Source organism: Meles meles, chromosome 8 (genome assembly GCF_922984935.1).
Source record: "Meles meles chromosome 8, mMelMel3.1 paternal haplotype, whole genome shotgun sequence".
Classification (NCBI taxonomy): Eukaryota; Metazoa; Chordata; class Mammalia; order Carnivora; family Mustelidae; genus Meles; species Meles meles.
In genome coordinates this window covers 86471106-86489310 of record NC_060073.1, presented here as the reverse complement: position 1 = coordinate 86489310, position 18205 = coordinate 86471106, and the positions used below count along the sequence as shown (strand labels likewise).

Here is an 18205-nt window from a genome sequence, read left to right as displayed (position 1 = left end):
AAATGTGTTCCCGTGAAGCTGTGTTCACCTGGCTTTGTGTTCACTCAGACTGGCCTAAACAAGTGCCCAGGCAAAGGCCCACCATGCCTGAGGCTTAGGGAGTGTGTCTTCGGTATTTAGTGGTGCTGTGCATATAGGATTTTAATACAAGCCTTCTATGTGGACTTTCAATGAACATTGAAAGGAGACTAGGCAACATTTCACTAGTAGGAGAAGCTTCCCAGAGAATAAATCTGCCCATCACTATTAATAGTTCTCCGAACTTGCTGTGATACAGCAACAATATTGTTGGTGACTGAAAGCATGATTTCATACAAGAGAACCACTTCCAAATGTTTTGAAACTATTTTTTAACACATGAAATTACACACAATACAAAATCCTTGTTTTACAAGTTGAAATCTTTACAGTCATGGGTGCAGTTACAGTAATGCAAGTAGGGTTAGTGCATTCACTTAGAGCAGGGTTATTTATCTTCATTGGGCTTAACACAAAGCCAAGAATGAATTATTTGCCTAAACTGCTTTCTAGTCTTTGAATTAAAAAAAAAAAAGAAAAATGACTTCTACCTTCTGTAATAATATGTCAGAATGATAAACAATGCCAACAATTAAGTAGTCTGGTATCTCTATAAATGGGAGATTGGATTCCAATAGCTTTTACATTGTAAATCTTAAAGTTTTAGCCACATTCTGTCTATCAAATTGTCATCATCTCAGCTTTCAGGAAAATTACGTCATCTTTGGTCATAGGCTGCCAAAAAACAGAAACTATAGACTACACCATTTTTTCCCCAAAGAATCCTGTATTTTAATGAATAGCTGAATAAATAGACATTAATTATGAAATTCACATTAAGATAGAAGAAAACCCAAACATTCTGATTGCTTTATCTCTTAAATTTGATAGCTACTACAAAACATACTATTTATGTTTAGGGTAGAGAAAAGCTGAATCACAGGAGTGTAACTGGGAAGTGCTGGCCGTTATGTACAGTAACATGGAGGAGTCATAAAATAAAAGTGTTTATATGTACATTTTTTTTCCTTTTTTTGCATGGAGAAACACTGTTTTATAAAATGGGAAAACACACAGTAGACCACATGCAACAAGGACCAATACAATGTGCACAGCAGTAGGATCAAATAAGACAAAAGAACTAAAGGTTTAAAAATAATTTGGGAGAGAAAAAAAAAAAGAAAAAATTGAAACCTGGAATGCTTTGTTCTTGAGGTTTCAGAATATAAATTTGTCACACAAGCCTCTTGATAGTTTTCAAAAGTTCCCACTTGACCTCTTACGGTTTAAGTGTAGAGCTAAAAATAAACCATCGTATTATACAAAACTTTGTATATTAGCATACAAAAGGTAACAATTTACTTTTTGTATAAAATATAACCTTTTGATAGTATATTTATTTCACATATGTATAAATATAACCCAAAGAATATGTTTTAAGTATTTCTACCAAAATATTCTTTACAAAAGTTTACAAAAGAAGTCATTTATTCATATTTACAACCTAGCACAGAAAAGATTCCGGACCGGTGATGTTGGTATTGTATAAAAGAAGAAGAGTGCTTCTAGACAGTTTAAAGGTTGACAGAGGGCTTTGTAGAACTTTCAAAATATGATCTTTTTTTTAGAACAGATATTGAAAGACTTAGTTATTAAATGAGTCCAGTTAAATTACATCTGATAATTGACTACACGGGTGTATACCTAAAAAGGCTGAAGATAACTTATGTTCTTCCGTAATGAGGAAAATGATAGTGATATTTTGCATCCATTCCAAATCAGCACACGTCCTCTCCGTTTTATAGCTGATCTGTGTGTGGGTTCTGAGGTGACAGGACTAAACAAAAACTCTTTGTTTGATACAGTGCTCAGCCCTGAGGGAGAAACTGGATACGCAGGTCCATCTAGCGTGTGGTGACGATACATCACATCAGGGAGCCAAGAATGGATACATTGCTACTGGAATGGATCACATTCTCTTTAGCTGTTCACCCAAATATGCCCAAATCAGGACAGGTTGTTTTCTCTCTCAATTATGCTTTCCTTCAAACCCTGTCAACTAGATCTGTACCCAACCATACCCACCATTTCTTGTCCTGATCTTCTGTTTCTTATCTCCAATCAAAACAAGATACCTTCTTCTCTCCGTTTTCTTACAAATCAGTCTCTGGTCATCAAAATAAGCAGGGAAGACAAGGCTTAATTTCACTCAACATGGGAACTAACCAGCAGGCGTCATCACAATAAGCAACACCCCAGGTCATTTGTGGCTAGATAAATCTCCTTTGTAGCCATGTCCAGTGGGATGTTTTGTTTTTGAAATAGTGAAATCTGATGCAGACAGGTATGCACCAATATTTCAGCATGATTAGGACAAGTTGTGATTGTATCTAAGACTTGGAAATGGACTCGGGAATGGGTTGTGGAAACCCAAATAAAGTTGGAGAGCTCTGCAATCTTGTCTCACCACCGGACACGGCATGTTGCTGAAGTATGGCGTATGTGGGAAAACTGACCAAGTGAGAGGTGAATCTGGGGAAGAAACTCTATGATCCATTGGATGTTCTCTAGTTTCTCGGGCTCTCCTCTACTTGCAGCACTGTTTGGTTACTCCAAACAAACCTATAACATCCCAATCTACCCTGGACATTTTAGGAAAACTAAAGGAAAAGACAAGAGTGGAAAGATTAAACCACACTGACTACCTATTAGAGCAAACGAAGGAATTTGTTGCTTGTTGCTGGGAACTGGTACCTCCGTATGATGTGGGGTTTAACAAGCGACAAGCTCTATTACTTTTCTTTCAGGGAGAAAAGGAGCTCGGGAAGCCTATTTTACACAACTGATTACACGTCAGCATCACAGTTCTGTTTGGGCAAACTGGATACTCTGCCCTGGAGTTTAGATAGGGAAGTGACCCCAAGATTTTACTTTTGGGTTGGAGACTTAAAACAACCATTTGAACCAAGCACTGTAGTTACTTTCTGCTTCCATGTGTAAGCCAAGTATCTTCATGTAGTCCAACTAAAAGTCAAAAGTTTGGCCTTTACAGCATCCTTGTAAAATACTGCCTTTTAGTGTGTGGAGTTTATTAATTGTCTCCCCCTTCTCCTTTAGGAGTTGTTTCCCAAGATCTCATCAAGATTGATGTCTTTCATCCAGTCGTCATTACCAGGCTCTGTCTTCAATAAGGAATCAATGAAATCAGCATCGCTATTCAGGGCAGGGCCCATGTTATCCGTCTGTTGGTTGAGAAAGTCAAAAGCTAAGTCACCACTGTGGTCGGTTCCTTGAAAAGCCCTGGAACTTTGGTTGGGTGAAGGGAAACTGCCTGGTGTCAGGGATGGCGGCTGGCTTATGCCTGTCCTCGACTGACTCAACCCTGTTGCTGACTGGTTCAAATTAGGCAATATTTGTGTGCTGAGCTGATTGGGTCTGAGGTTCAGACTTCTCAGTGGACCCATGGTTTGTCCGTTTAATGGCTGGCTCATTTGGTTCATGGGTCTCATCTGCACCGCTGGTGTTAACTGGTTAGGAGGAGCCACTGGCCTCTGGGAAAACTGCTGGCTGCCTACTGCCTGTGGCAGGGACTGGTTTGGAGTATAGGCTGCAGGCGTCCCTGTGGGGAAGCGGACCGCCGTGGACTTCAGGACTTCCTGCTGTTTGGTTGTTGCTTCTTGAGAGGCCCAGTTTGGTGTTGTTGAGCTGGACGTGATCATTACGTTTGACGTTCTCTGTGCTGGCATGCTGGCCATGGTATGGGTTAAATTTGGTCTCAGTTGTTGTGAACTGCTAACAGGCCCAGCTCCAAAAGTGGCCACGTTATTATTATTACTTGCTCCTAAGGTAGGCTGCCGTGGCATCAGAGGGTTGTTTGGATTTGCTATCAGTTGGTTTGGGTTCCTCTGCTGGGTCAGCGGAGTCACCCCTGAAGGGACGCTGTATGTGCCAGGCTGACTGCAAGACAGAGTTCCATACATCCCCACATTCTGAACTCCTGTGGGTAACGATGGCATTCTTGTCCCATGGGAAGTAGACATGAGGCTGGAGTTCGAAGTCAAAATGGTATGTGTGGAAACTGGGTTTGCCAAAGCCTGGCTAGAGTTTAAACTCACAGTAGATGAGCCACCTGAGAAAGAGAAGATAATTTTATTAGTTCATAACCACAGGTTTTATAGCAATTTGCAATAACTTATCCACTCTGAAACTGTTTTCAGGTATAAAACAAATAGAAATAACCATCATGCCATCTTTTATAAAAGGATTAAGACAGCTTTGAGAGGCAAGTATCCCCTAGGTTATCCCTTGGTCAAGATTTTACATAATATAGAGAAAAAGGCATAAAATGGCTCTAGCTTTTAGGTTTTACTTTACTCCTCTTCTGGAGTCACCGAGGGGAGGTGATAGTCAATCTTTCTTTCATTTTGAATTAGCTTTATCTGTTCCAAGACCAAAGACTAGAATTTTGATTAACCAGCTGCTGTGCAATCCAGGCTACTGGTTACCCCAGAGTAGAAAGTGTGGAAGAATCCTATACATGGCTGCTAGATTAATGTTCCGCATCTCTGGCCTTGAACACCATGTCCAGTTACTCATCCACATCATCCCCGTTCAAGAAGCTTCCTTGAGTGGCCCCCAAGTGTCCAAAGGGAAAATTCCCATCTCTTTAAACGTCTGGAATTCAGGGTGTCCATGTTCCAGTGATGATTTCCACGTGGAAAGCCCTCTGCCCCCGGAGGTAGAGTTACTATTGCTTTATTATCCACATACCACAAGCCACCTTTGCTCATGCCAGTTCCCTTTCATGTGATGCCCTTCTTTACTCCCTGAACCCCACTTTTCCTTCAAAGCTCAGGCCAAAGTCTAAGCTCCTTCATTGAGCTTTGCCTGATACTCCAGCCTGCTCTTTCCAGCGGGATTTGCTCTTGGAAGCTTTTGTTCAGCACTTAGCTTTTGTATTGGGAAATCTATGGAACCTCGAAGTGGAACATCAATTGTAGGCTGCCCTTTAGGGAGGCACCACATATCAGATAGTGATGAGTCAACACATTAAAACCTTCCTGACTTGGGGCAATCAAAGTCATCATGGAGAGACATCTTGAGAAGCAAAAATGGAATGTCAGAAAGATAAAAAAAGTAAGGGCTTGGTAGATGGTAAGTTCCATGGGGGAAAGCATTTTTGCCCGTTCAGTTCACTGTCCTATTCTCTAAGTCGAGTGGAATGCAAAGTAGGTATTTGCTTGATATTGAATGAATGAATGAGTAAATGAGAGACTGAATTAAATATGTAACTTGGAAAAAGATACTCTTTTAAAGTACTCCCCCTGCACAGATGCAGGGAGGCCCAGAGAATCAGAAATACTAAGAAACGAGAATGGGACCCCCACGGAAATATCAAAACAGCACTGTAGGAGAAGAACATGGCTGTAGCTGTAGCTCTAGGGAAGCCTGGAACTGTTTGGGGATAACTAGCATGGCATATAGCCTGACAGCTGAAGTCCTTGCTGTTTGTTTTAATATGTCTCCCACTAGACTACGGACCCCTCAAAGGCAGGAACGGTCTCTTGTATCTCCCTGTATATCCAGACTGAGCACACAGCCCTGCCCTGGGAGGGCAGGAAGAGCTTGATAAAGAGGGATCAGAATCGGGTATGAGATGCTGGGATAGTGAAAAGCTGACAGACAGCTGATAAGGGTAAGCAACAGCATCTTCATATCTAAGGGTTTCACGAGAAGGGAAAGGACACTATGAAAGTGCTATGAGAAAAAAAATTAGAGTTTTTTTTAAGATTTTTAAAAATTTATTCACGAGAGACAGAGTGAGAGAGAGAAAGGGAGAGAGAGAGAGGCAGAGGGAGAAGCAGACTTCCAACGGAGCAGGAAGCCCAACATGGGACTCGATCCCAGGACCTTGGGATCATGACCTGAGCTGAAGGCAGACACTTAAGCAACGTAATCACCCAGATGCCCCAGATTTAAAGGTTTTACAAATCATTCCCTGTAGATGCCCTCTATTTTGACAAAATGCCCTGAGAAGGTTTAAGAGGAGAGCAATAGTTTCAAACAACCACAATAGACAGAATTTCCATAAAGGTCACAAAATAGTAATCACAGTTAGTATTCAGAAGTTCCTAACATGTGGTAAAAATTGTTCCATTCACTTTTCATACATCATTTCTAATGTTAACATCTGGGCAAGGTGATTATTATTGCACTGAAATTAAAGCAGAAAATGACAAAAAGAGTTTGTGTTGTGCTTGTCACTTATTTCAGTCTCAGAAGATATGGGAAGTACAATGCTCTGAGTACTGGTTCTTATTCATTTGGGGATTGGCAACTGGATGCCAAGGATCCACCCTTAGGAAAAGCCCCATGTGTACTGTGAAACGGACTCGCAGGTGCCTACCAAGCATCCAGTCTCCCCGTCTCCCTTAGAAACAGACCGTTGATTTTGCAGCAATATGCCCAGCTAAAAACCATATTTCCCAAGCTTCCTTGGTGATGGAGGGATCCAGATGAATACATTCTGGCTAGAAGTAGAAGTTATTAGGTAAGAGTCCAAGAAACCTATTTTATTTTTGTTTAAGATTTTATTTATTTATTTGCGAGAGAGAGAGAGGGAGACAGTGAGCGCACAAGCAGGGGGAGCAGCGGAGGGAGAGCGAGGCTGCTGAGCTGAGCAGGGACCCCAATGCGGGGCTTGATCCCAGGACCCCGAGATCACGACCTGAGCCAAAGGCAGACGCTTAACCGACTGAGTAACTCAGGTGCCCCTCAAGAAGCTTCTTTTGAAAAGAGAATCTGACTCATTTGGGAGGGCATTCTACCTCTTCCTTTCTTTCATCCTTCTACCTGGAATACGACGAAGAATGGTGGTGTGTTGGTCTCAAGGCGACCCTTAGGGAGGAAGCTCCCTGTGAAAGAAGGTGGAGCAGAAAAACAAAAGATGCCTGGACCCCTGACAACACAGTGCAGCCCCCTAATCAGCCTGAGACTGCTATCCTTGAGATTCTTTTATAAGAATGGGAAAAGAAAAGCCCAAACACCCACATTGAATTTTGTATTATATTTCCGAAACTCTGAGCTTCCCTTGAACCCACCAATAGGCCATGGTGTAAGAAGCCATGTTCCAAAGGAACTTCCATCTTGTCTTTCAGCCACGCTGAGGACAAGTGGAGATAAGTGGATCAGGCTTCATGCAAGTTCCAAGTGAGAGGAATGTCTGCTTACCTTACATGATCTAGGTCAGGATACCTTGCTGGGAGGAGAATGGTCAAACTGAGGAGTTAGAAAATATTTATGCTCTCTTGAACTCTCAGAGGTAATTTGGAAGGCAGCGAAATATGTGAATAGAGGACAAGAATCAGCAGGAAATGAAGAAAGGACTAAAAACCACTCAAGTTCCATCTTGATCTGAAAGTTAAATGGGAACTAGTGCAGGATTCTAAGAAAGATTTCCAAATGAGGCAGGAGAGGAGGAGATGTTAAAAACTGAATAGTTTTTTTCTTCTACAGTTATGATTTTTACTGATTTTTAAAAATATTTTATCTATTTATTAGGGAGAGAGATAGCAAGAGAGAGAGAGCATGGGCAGGGGCAAGGAGCAGAGGGAGGAGGAGTAGCAGAGGGAGAAGGAGAAGCAGAGGGAGAGGGAGAAGCAGAGGGAGAGGGAGAAGCAGAGAGGAAGGGAGAAGCAGAGAGAGAAGGAGAAACAGACTCCCCACTGAGCAGGAAGTACAATGTGGGGCTTGATCCAGGACTCTAGGATCATGACCTGAGCCAAAGGCAGATGCTTAACTGACTGAGCCACCCAGGACTCCCTATTTTTTACTGATTTTTAAGAATACTCACCAGAATACTGAGCAGCATTTGGCTGCATATTGCCCGTGTTTCTTCTTTGGTCTTTGTAATCTGGGGGTGGCCTTGTCAAATGTCTATTTATCTGATCCTGTGGAGCAATCTTCTCCTTGAAAACACAAATAAAAACATATTAAGTTGCATGTTTCCTTTCTCACTTGTAAACATTTATAGACTGTCATTCAAAAAAGTCAGTCTGCAAGAACAACTTTGCAGCCGTAGCTGTGAATCATATACCTTATTTACTAGTGTTACTTCAGAGATGGGTCTTTTCAATTTCAATAAATTTCCTGCGTGGAAGTATAATTCCAACTCTCCTTAACACTCAGTGTGTGTTTTGGGTCTAGCAACTAACCTCATTTTCTTTATTTTGCAATTAGATTTCAAGGAGAGCTAAATTCCTAAGATTTTTGATATGGTGTTTCTAGTTTTATTTTGTAGCACACCTGAGATGCTTCGGTACTTATTATTTAATTCTGGCCCCATGGAGTGTGGCAGGCATAGAAGTAGGGTTGCCAGAGAAAATACAGAACACTTGGAAATTATATATTTTTATTCGTTAAATCTGGCAACCTTAGAGAGGAGGAGATGCTAGGGGATAATCTATCAGGATTGGTGGGGGCACTATACACATATTACTCAATTTTTCCCTTCTAAAATCACTCTTGAAATAGGAGTAATTATTTCCACTTAATAGATGAAGAAATGGAAGCTTCCTTAGGCCAAGTAACTTGCCATAGATCAGAGTGGTAGAACAGAAATCGAATCCTGACTCAAAGATTCTGGTCCTTTCCCTGCCACACAATACAGTATTTGCTTCTCTGTTTCTTTGTGCCCCATTCTCAAAGCACAGAAGTCTCCTAGGCCCCCTTCTTTTCTTCCTTCTGGAATCAGCCACCTTTAGATCTCTAGAATAGGTGAGTTTGGGCGCTAAGAGAGGAAATAGGTACGTTCTTTTTATATTTTCAATGCCTTTAGTCAAAGACCACCAGGAACACCCCTGCTGGGTTTACTACTCATTGCAGCAAGGGAGAACGCACATCATGGGGGGACCCTGGGGTGTTTCAGCACTAGAGTGTTAGAAAGAACCTATCCTAGGATTTGAGTGTTGATTGGATGATTTAGGGAGGGTCTAAGAAGGCAATGATTTGTTCTAGGTTGTAAGCTGTCAAAGTGAGGTTGATTCTATCATTGAGTAAAGAAGCAGCCGTTGCTCACTTAGCAAAAGGGGGTGTTGGTATTTTGTGGGTTACAGAGTGACCTTTTTGTCTGTATTTAGATCACATTATGATGGCCTTATTGTGCCTCATTTTATCATGGTCTCCAAGTAACCCCATCTGAGCTTGGTATCCTATCAGATGGTTCATGTCTGACAAAAGCAAATATGGCCAGGCTGTGAGCATCATATCAATCTGGACTCTTATCAATCTTCCTCAACATGGATCAGGAAGTTTTTAGAATTGCCTTACTGTAGCATTATATGCACCCCAAAGCAACCTCCATTTTCAAAGATAGACATAACTGGCATAGGTAGAAAGAGAACAATCAATAAACGGAAAACTGTGTAAAGATAGAGGGATAAATTAGATGGAGGCCAAATGTGCACTGGCCAAGTTCCCAAGATCCCACTTGAACCATGTACTTCTCAGTTCCTTAAAACAACAACAAACCAAGTTCAAATTTTTGTTTCTAAGAAAAAAACTTGAAAGATTCACAGGGGTTTGGGGGCTTCAAGTAATTTCTAAAAAACACAATTTTGTTGAGCTAAGTGTAAATGAATCAGAAACATATGGATTACATTTCTTTTAAATACGGGTTTACAAATGAAGGAAAAAAGTGGTTGGTGAAAGTCTTTATGGTTTTGCCTAAACCCTAAATGTTTAAGAAACAGCTTGAGATGTTCCATGAACCCAAATGCGGTGATGTTCTACCCTGTCTGTTGAAAAATATTGTGCAAGCTGACAAGTTTTATTTTTTTGCCAAGCATGGGACTTTCTGAATTCTTCTCTTCTTTCAAAAGCATTTATCATTTTTTTATGTCAGTAGGTGTTTCTGCTGTTTATATTGAAGTAAACAGGATTTGTGCATGGGTGCACGTGCGTGTGTGTGTGAGAGAGAGAGAGACAGAATCAAAGATAGAGATAGAGACAGGATCAGGCTCTTGGTTCCCCATTAAGGACTAGATCTCAAATCTGAACTTATTTTTATGTATATTCAATGTACTTACTGACTTTTTATTTCCCCGAGGGCTAAATTAGATTGTTCGAGGGTTAACAACACCTCTCTGGAAACCTGAGTTTCTTGAACTACTTGCTCACCAGTGAGTTAGATTTAATAGCCTGGCATATGGACTATTCATGGGAATGGCTGTGTCACCCCTGCATGCTCAGGAGTAGCAAAGCCAGACTGCAGCATGGAAGGCAGACTGCTCCCAGTCCCAATCTGTGCAAGACGATGACCGCCCCATTCTGCCTAAGTGTAAACTCACAGGCCTTTTCTGAGACTACTTCTGCGGAATGTGAAATTGAACTTCTCAACTAATGCCTCATGATCTTGGATCCAGTAATTCAACCCAATAACCTGGACCTGAAAAACCCCCTACAGAAATAATCTCTGTTGTGCGTATCTGTCCTGCTTCAGTTTTGCCATCTCAAAATCTGACATGTAGATAGATCTGGGACCTCCCTCATAACTCCGATCAGAAGGACTAATCCTTTACCACTGTAAAAGCTTGGTGTAGCCCCTGGCCCACAGAAGGTGCACAAAATGTGTTGGTTATCATGATGCCCATAGTCTTACGTATGACTCGACTCATCTTTCCTCTTTGTGCTTCATAGGTGAGAGAATAACAGGGAGTAAGGATGACGCACTTTCATGAGAAAATGTCTCAATTTAGGCGCCTTTCTGGCCTTGCCAACTGACTGGAAACGACTACAAAGCATATGCTAATGTAAAGCCATATCAAAGACTGCTTCTTCCTGGATATGCTAACAAGCACAGGCACCCTCAATGGAGTCCAAACAAAGAGAAATGTGAATGGTTTATAAAAATCACAAAAACAGCAGTCCCATTTCTCATTCCCTGCCCTTTGCACCTGTCTCAGTGGTGACTCAACTGGGGCCCAAGGAGAGTTCAGCCCGTGCCAGGACACCATCCTCCGGGCACATTTCCTTGCCTTTGAATCAGAGCTGAAAATCCAGAAATTCAACCTCTGTGTGTTGTAATTCAACACATGAGAAGTACTGATGGGAATGATGAGAGTCAGTCTTAGAGTATATGTTTTTCTCTCCTGCTGCCCTTGTTTCTAAGCTATTTAGCTGACAAAGATAAAAAAAAAAAAAAGGAGAGGGAGTTGGTGGGACAGCTGAAGTTTCCAGAATCACAGAAGACTTACAGAAGAAATTGGTTGTGTTGATTTGTGATCTAGTCCGTGGCACCCCTACCCCTTAGGGCCGTACTCAAGGTCACCAGTAAATTTATTGCTCACTATTCCTTATTCGTCCCTCACTACTTCTCACCTACTCTAGACCCCGAAATTATTCCGTTTGTCATTCCTTAAAATTAATGAATGATTATGTTACTATTCATACTATTTTATTTTATTTTTTCAGTGTTCCAAAATTCATTGTTTATGCACCACATCCAGTGCTGCATGCAATACATGCCCTCCATAATGCCCACCATGAGGCTCACCCAACCTCCCACCCTCTCCCCTCCAAAACCCTCAGTCTGTTTCTCAGAGTCCTCAGTGTCTCCTGGTTTGTCTCCCCCTCCCATTTCCCCCCATTCATTGTGAATTAAATATTTCAGAATTTAATCTCAAACCCATCAATAAATACATACCTGGGCTGGACCTTTTATTGCCTGGCCCCTCCTCACCTACTCTATCCATCAGAATCCTGCAGTCTTCAAGGTCAAAGTCAAAGTCAAATTGTACCTATTCTGGGAGACTCGCCTTAATTTCTCCAGGCTGGATGATATCTTTGCTCCATTACCTTTCCCCTTACTCTGGTCATACTTTATTGTAATGCAAATCTGAGTTTGGGGCTTCCTTGATTCAAATCCTTAAAGTCCTTGCCATTGCTTTTCAGACAATGTAAATTTATCAAGCTCTAGCCTCTCCTTTCTGGCCTCCTTGCCAATTATTTTCCTAATCCTCTGCTGCCATCCACTATATCATATGCAGTATACGTTATCGTCCCCGAGTCTTTGAATATGCTGGTTCTTCCGGCCTGAAAGCTCCCCTCTTCTTTACTCCGTCACCAACTTCACCTTCAGATCTTTGGTAGATAAAACCTACTCGCTGAAACCATTTCTAGTATTTGCCACATCACAGCATTTAATCACCTGCCTTTTGCCTATTTATTTCACATCCCTGTGGGCTCTATGCTCCTTAAGGACAAAGACAGGGTCTCTCTTATTTACAGCCATTAATATTTACTGAATGAATGATAGCACCCATCACACCCTAGATTTCTGACTTTTACTACAAAGCTCCTTGAGTATAAACATTTTTTATTTTGTTTGTCACATCTCTTTGTACCTTGACTCTATCAACCTGGAGATGGCTAACTCTGCCCCTTTTTCCTTTCATTTGGCCCAATTGTCTGAAGGGAGAGAATGAAACCTTGAGAACTTGGCGTTTGGAGGCCGGAGGGGTTTGAACCAGTGCCCGACTATATGTCTGAGGACACGGTAGGGAAAGCAGGTAACGGTGAAGCCTGACTAGAGCTTGGGTCCTGCTGGGGAAATAACCACCTTGCCTTTCTTTAAGGTCACTTAACTATGGTGAAAGTTGGAAATAGATCCTCAGTTTTCTTTAAAAACATCCCCCCTTCTGAGATGCTTTATTTTGCAAGCCAAATCTTAAGTTTTGAAACTCCATGCTGGCTTTTACAACTGCTTTAGAAATTCCTTTTACCTCTAAAATCGGTTTGGATTCAAGTTGATTAAAGTTCTGTCCACAATTTCTGCCCCTCGGGGCTGCAGCATAAAAATGGCTCCTTTTGCCTGATCCAAATACTCATGTTGGTGGTTCTTAACATTCCTGGGCTGGGCAGGGCTAGTTAGGTGGGGTGCCATGCATTCCAAATGTCCAGCAACTGGTAAATCAAGTGCTTTTTTATTTTTTTCCTGCAGCATGATAACTTATGTATAGAATTAGCTTTTCTTATAGCCAGGACTCTCTCCTTGCTCTCATGGAAGTAGGCACAGAGAAAAGGGCAGTGACCAGAAAGGGGAAATAACGAATTCCCCCTGTTAGATCAATAGGTACGTGCAGTAGACATTAGGAGAGAGTTTTACCGTATCAACCAGCATCTGCTGCTGGAGGAGAAGCTGCTGTTTCCGTTCCATGATCGGCCTCTGTAGAGTCTGTTTCTTTCCCATCAATTGCTGATTCAACAGTGATGACTGGGAGTTCATGTAACCACTTCCGGTGTTTGGATTTGAGCAGGGGTTGGGACTTGGACTGGGGCCTGTGTTCTGGCTGACCACAGAGTGTTGATCCTAAAGAAGAGAGGGAGGAGGCAGGGGAAGCTACAGTGAATTAAAAGAAGGAAAATGTAGCACAGAGATCATAAGCTTAGATTCCAAACATTTTTCATCTTGTTAAACTCAAACATGCTTAAATGAGTTGGAGATCAGAGAATTGCCTTTTAAATGTAGGAGAAATAAATGCGTCTAATGACAACCAAAGCCGCTGGGTTAATGACATTAGGGCACTGGAAATGCTCCCATATGTCTCTGATGGTGGAACCTCCAAATTCCAGAAGGTGTTTACGGAACCTCAAAGAAAACGACCATAAAAACATATGGCAAACCTCTCAATTGCTCAGGAACAAACACATCATAAAGTAACAAGTTCTTCCTTTTCCTTAAAGCTAGCACATATCATTGCTGATCCTGTAACAGAAATTATGTTTTAATGCATATGTTCAAAAGTTGAGTAACCATTTTGGTCAGAAGGGGCCGAGCTTTCAGTGATAAGAAGGGAAGACCTGTGAGTTTCTGTTTTACAAACATTCTGAAATCTGTAAGGGACTTCACTTTTCGGAGACTTGTCAATTTTGCTCCCTGATCAGGAAGTCAGGAATTTCAGTGTATCAATCAGTAAAAGAACACCCTACCGACAATGAGAAAGTATTGATTAAAAACAACATTGTAGAGTAGTTATCTTGGGTATTGCTTTTCTAACTCGAGGTCTCTACCGATCTTAACGCATTGACCCTGCAGGGCAGAAAGCTAAACTACCCAAATGTTTTCATGAATTCCCAATGCCATGTTCAGGCTTGTATACTATTGGGGTTACAAGAACTCTTCCCACCTTGAAGAATGTATCTAATTAAGGAAGAAATGACATGCTTACATGTAAAAATACAAGAAAACACAGAAACAAGTCTTAGATATGATACAATTCCTAAGTCAAATGTCCTCACACTTGGATGATGTTCACTGGGGAAACAGATGCTCTGGCCTTGCTCCAGAAATTCCGAGGGTTCCTGGTTCCTGGTCAGGAAATTCTAATACTCAGTGGTCAAAGGTATGCTCTTTGAGAAACATTGAGAAACATTGGATGATGAGAGCAATAAAACCCAACTTTCATTCCCCATCTGGACTATGTGAAGTTACAAGAGATTAAAAAGATAAAGCAGCTCTCATGATGCCTGATGAGCAGTCGTATACACTCCTTTTGTGGAAAGTCTCTTCTCTTTTTTCTCCTTTTTCTTTAGTTATCTACTATGTTAAAAAAAAAAAAAGTCCACAGCCTCGAGAAATAGGCAATGTGGCTTATTCAGTAATTCCTGGGGCTACAGAGCTCACCAACTACCTCAAAAGCAAAGGGATACAAAATAATCCTAAAGATGACCAGACACTGAGCCTTATTACAGACCAGGCATCGTCCTCAATGCATTCCATGACTGACCACATTTAATCCTCTCAACAAAACAATGAGCAGGAACTAGTATTATGTTCCCAGTTTTGCAGATGAGAAACATGAGCTCAGAGGTCACACAAGTAGCTGAGGAAGATGTGAAGCCAGGTCTGTCTGACTTCAGAATTCTTCCTCCATCACTGTACCTGTTGTCTGTCAGCTCAGACGAGATGTGCTGAGGAAAAAAGGTGCTCCTGCTTTTGAAGTGTGCAGATCCACCTGCCTGTGCAGAACATGTTGATTGAGCACACTCTGCACGGAGAAGCACCCTCCATCAGGCATGAGGAAGGGAGTGTGGTGGCAAGAAGGGCAGTCTGTGGGGGTCTGGAAGGGAGGCGGTCCTCCTCACCAGTTAGCTAAAAATAATGGGAGCCATCTCTGAGACAAGCACATCCTCCGTGCAGCTTTAAATAACCATCCCCAGACACCTCTGCATGCAATGCCCAGTCAGTTCTCTCAAAGTTAAATCCAACTTGGTTCCTGGGGGAAAAGGTTCACACCACAAGTCCTGCAAGCCACTAGGGATATGGGCCTGCAGACAAGCACGTGAGAGTCATTACCACGACGGCACTGGGTGATCTGGGCATTGAGCACTCTTGGAGGGCAGGTAGAGAAGGAAGCATCTGGAGGACTGAGTGTTGAATCTTTGGTCTGTCCACACAAATGAGAGCGAAGCAGAGACCGGGACAGGGAGAAACAGGGGTGGGGAGATGGGGGATGGGGTCAGACAAGAGTAACAATGACCGGAAGTGATGCTAGAGGACATCAAAGTGCGAGAGAATATAGTGGAGGTGGTGGCTGGCCCTTCACTCTCCACCGCAACCAGAATAGAAACCCATCTGCTCTTTTCTACGATATAATAATTTGAAGTTTAGTGCAAGAGGGTGTATGAGAAGAGGATTTTGTGTCTTAAGAAACCGGTTGATGAACATACTCAGAAATATTCAATGTGTTTTTCTTCTCAACCTTCTTGGCACTGTCACAGTGCAAAAGATCATGAACTCTGCAGATGAGCCTGCTGGAATTCATATCCCGGTTCCATCACTCATTGACTGAGTGATCTGAATGATCCATGAGCCTCAATGTCCATGAGCCTCCATGAGCCTCAATGTCCTTATCTGTAAAATGGGCACAATAACAGTACTGACTTCATGGGGTCGCTGTGAGAATGAGAGGAAATGATACTACGCACAGCATTAAGCACTTAGTAAGTGATGGTGGCTCGTAACTGTTTGCATTATTTCCACACACACAGGAGGAGTCTGTTTTCTTTGTTTACTGTGAACCAAAGGAGACAGGCCTTGCAGATGGCACAAAGCTGTTCTGTGTTGACGCCTTCAGAAATGCAGAGGTCTCAGTTACATTGTGGAGAGTGAGCTACTGATGGACTCGGGGAATGACCATCATCCTCTACCTGGAGACGTCAGAAGAGGAGTTGGGAGTCATCCTTTCTCTGATGGAAGCTCTTTTGGAAGGATGCTTCCTTCATCTGGGTTAGGGGTTTGGCTCAGGGCCCTGATGCATTTTTTTCCTGGTTTTTATTTCTTAACATCCAATTATTTATTAATAGAGCAGCAACATACACTTACTGAGTATTTTACCCTAATTTCTTTGTTTATAAAAGAGCAGTAATTATATTAATGACATAAAATCAAACCATGGGCCCCTGGGTGGCTCAGTTGGTTGAGCAACTGCTTTCGGTTCAGGTCCTGATCCTGGAGTTCCAGGATCGAGCCCTGTGTTGGGCTCCCTGCTTGGCAGGGAATCTGCTTCTCCCTCTAACTCTCCCCTCTCTCATGCTCTGTCTCTCATCCTATCTCTCTCAAATAAATAAATAAAATCTAAAAAAATATTTAATAAAATCAAACCAGATGAAATTTAGAACAGTTCTAGGCACTTTGTAAGTACTTGGTTACATTTTAGCAATTAACATTTTTCTTCTTTCTTCCTTTATTATTTTGTATATGGCAGAGATGTTTTAGAAACAATTATGTCTGTGAAGAAGCTTATGCTGTAAGTCTATGTGGATTGCAGAGAATGGTGTGCTTAGCTCCCATCATATTTTATTTTTGTTTTTTTCTTTTCTTAATTTTGCAACTTTAATGTAACATGGATACCAAAAATATGAAAACACAACAAAAGCACACAATGAAAGCAAGAAGGGCAAAGACAGCTTCCTCACGCATGCCATCTCGGATGGGCAGGTTTGGAAGGGGCCCCGAGTGCTGTGTGAAGGAGTCAGAGGATGCACCCTGGCTTGGTGAGTGACTGCTGCCATTCATCAGCATTGTTGGATCCCAGAGAAGCTGGTTCCCTTTCTGGTGGCATTTCTGGTCTGGACGGTGTTGCGGATGCTGAGCCTGTCTAGAATGCGGTGCTGGCCCCACCATTGGAGCTAGGGTTGACTCCAACTCTCCCAGTGGTTCTGTTGGCATGGTTGCCATTCAGAATCTACTGGTGGTTTCTGGCTCAGAAAGCCAAAGGAATCCTGGCCCAGCAATTGCTAAAATCTCTATCCCCATACCATGTCAGAAGCTCCACCTGTATGTCATCCCAGCTCCACTCTCCGATCAGAGCTTCATCCCCCATGTCCGTCTGGGCCCTCATCGGGGCCCTGGAATGTTCCTCAGCCATTTCCACATCCATTGTCTTGAACACACCATCCACAGCCTCCAAGAAATGAGCCTTCCCTTCCCGGGGTCTCGGTTCTGCTGCTGGGTGATGACTCTCAGCGCGCTCATCTTGCTGGTCTCGTGGAGGACTCTCAGGCCCCAGAGGAGCTCAGACTAGGGTGGGCAGCTGCCAAGGATCCTCTTGTATTCCAGGTACCTCAGTGCGGCATACACGTTGGCGTCCAGCCGGGCAGACCTGCTGCACCAGCGGCTCCTAGGTGGCCCCTCCCCCGTTCCTGCGGGGCATGGGTGGGGGGCTGTCCTGGGCCTCCAGCCCATGCCTCACATCTATGCTCACTCTCAGGGCTACTGCCTCCATTCAAAGCCTTGGGCTGCTGTTCCTATCCAGCAGCCTTATGGAAGTGGGACACGTGTAGGGTGTCTGTTCACAGGAAGGCCACGCATTTTGTGCCCCTTTTCACAGCGAGCCCAGATTCCTGTTGGGTGTGTTATAAACAGAGGAGCCATTTCTTCAGGCTCCCTGCTCTGAGCACACCCCACGTTCCCATCAAGTTTTTTTTTTTTTTTTTTTTAAAGATTCCATTTATTTATTTGTCAGAGAGAGAGAGAGAGAGAGCGAGCACAGGCAGACAGAGTGGCAGGCAGAGATAGAGAGAGAAGCAGGCTCCCCGCCAAGCACGGAGCCCGATGTGGGACTCGATCCCAGGATGCTGGGATCATGACCTGAGCCGAAGGCAGCCGCTTAACCAACTGAGCCACCCA

General features: G+C 42.8%; 1 protein-coding gene and 1 non-coding gene across 2 annotated transcripts in view; both read right to left on the bottom strand.

The window, feature by feature from the left end:
• Window positions 1-351: 351 nt before the first annotated feature.
• Window positions 352-18205, bottom strand: part of MAML2 (mastermind like transcriptional coactivator 2) — a 346811-nt gene continuing 328957 nt past the window's right edge. Inside the window, exons 3-5 of the mRNA XM_046014867.1 lie at window positions 13181-13384; window positions 7871-7985; window positions 352-4147 (exon numbers count right to left, since the gene is read on the bottom strand). Coding sequence (XP_045870823.1) covers window positions 3132-4147; window positions 7871-7985; window positions 13181-13384 — 1335 coding nt within the window. The 3' untranslated portion in view covers window positions 352-3131. The remainder of the gene's footprint in view (window positions 4148-7870; window positions 7986-13180; window positions 13385-18205) is intronic.
• On the bottom strand, window positions 17852-17981 carry LOC123950211. Its single transcript, XR_006820201.1, has one exon. It is a non-coding gene; the product is annotated as a small nucleolar RNA SNORA11 (small nucleolar RNA).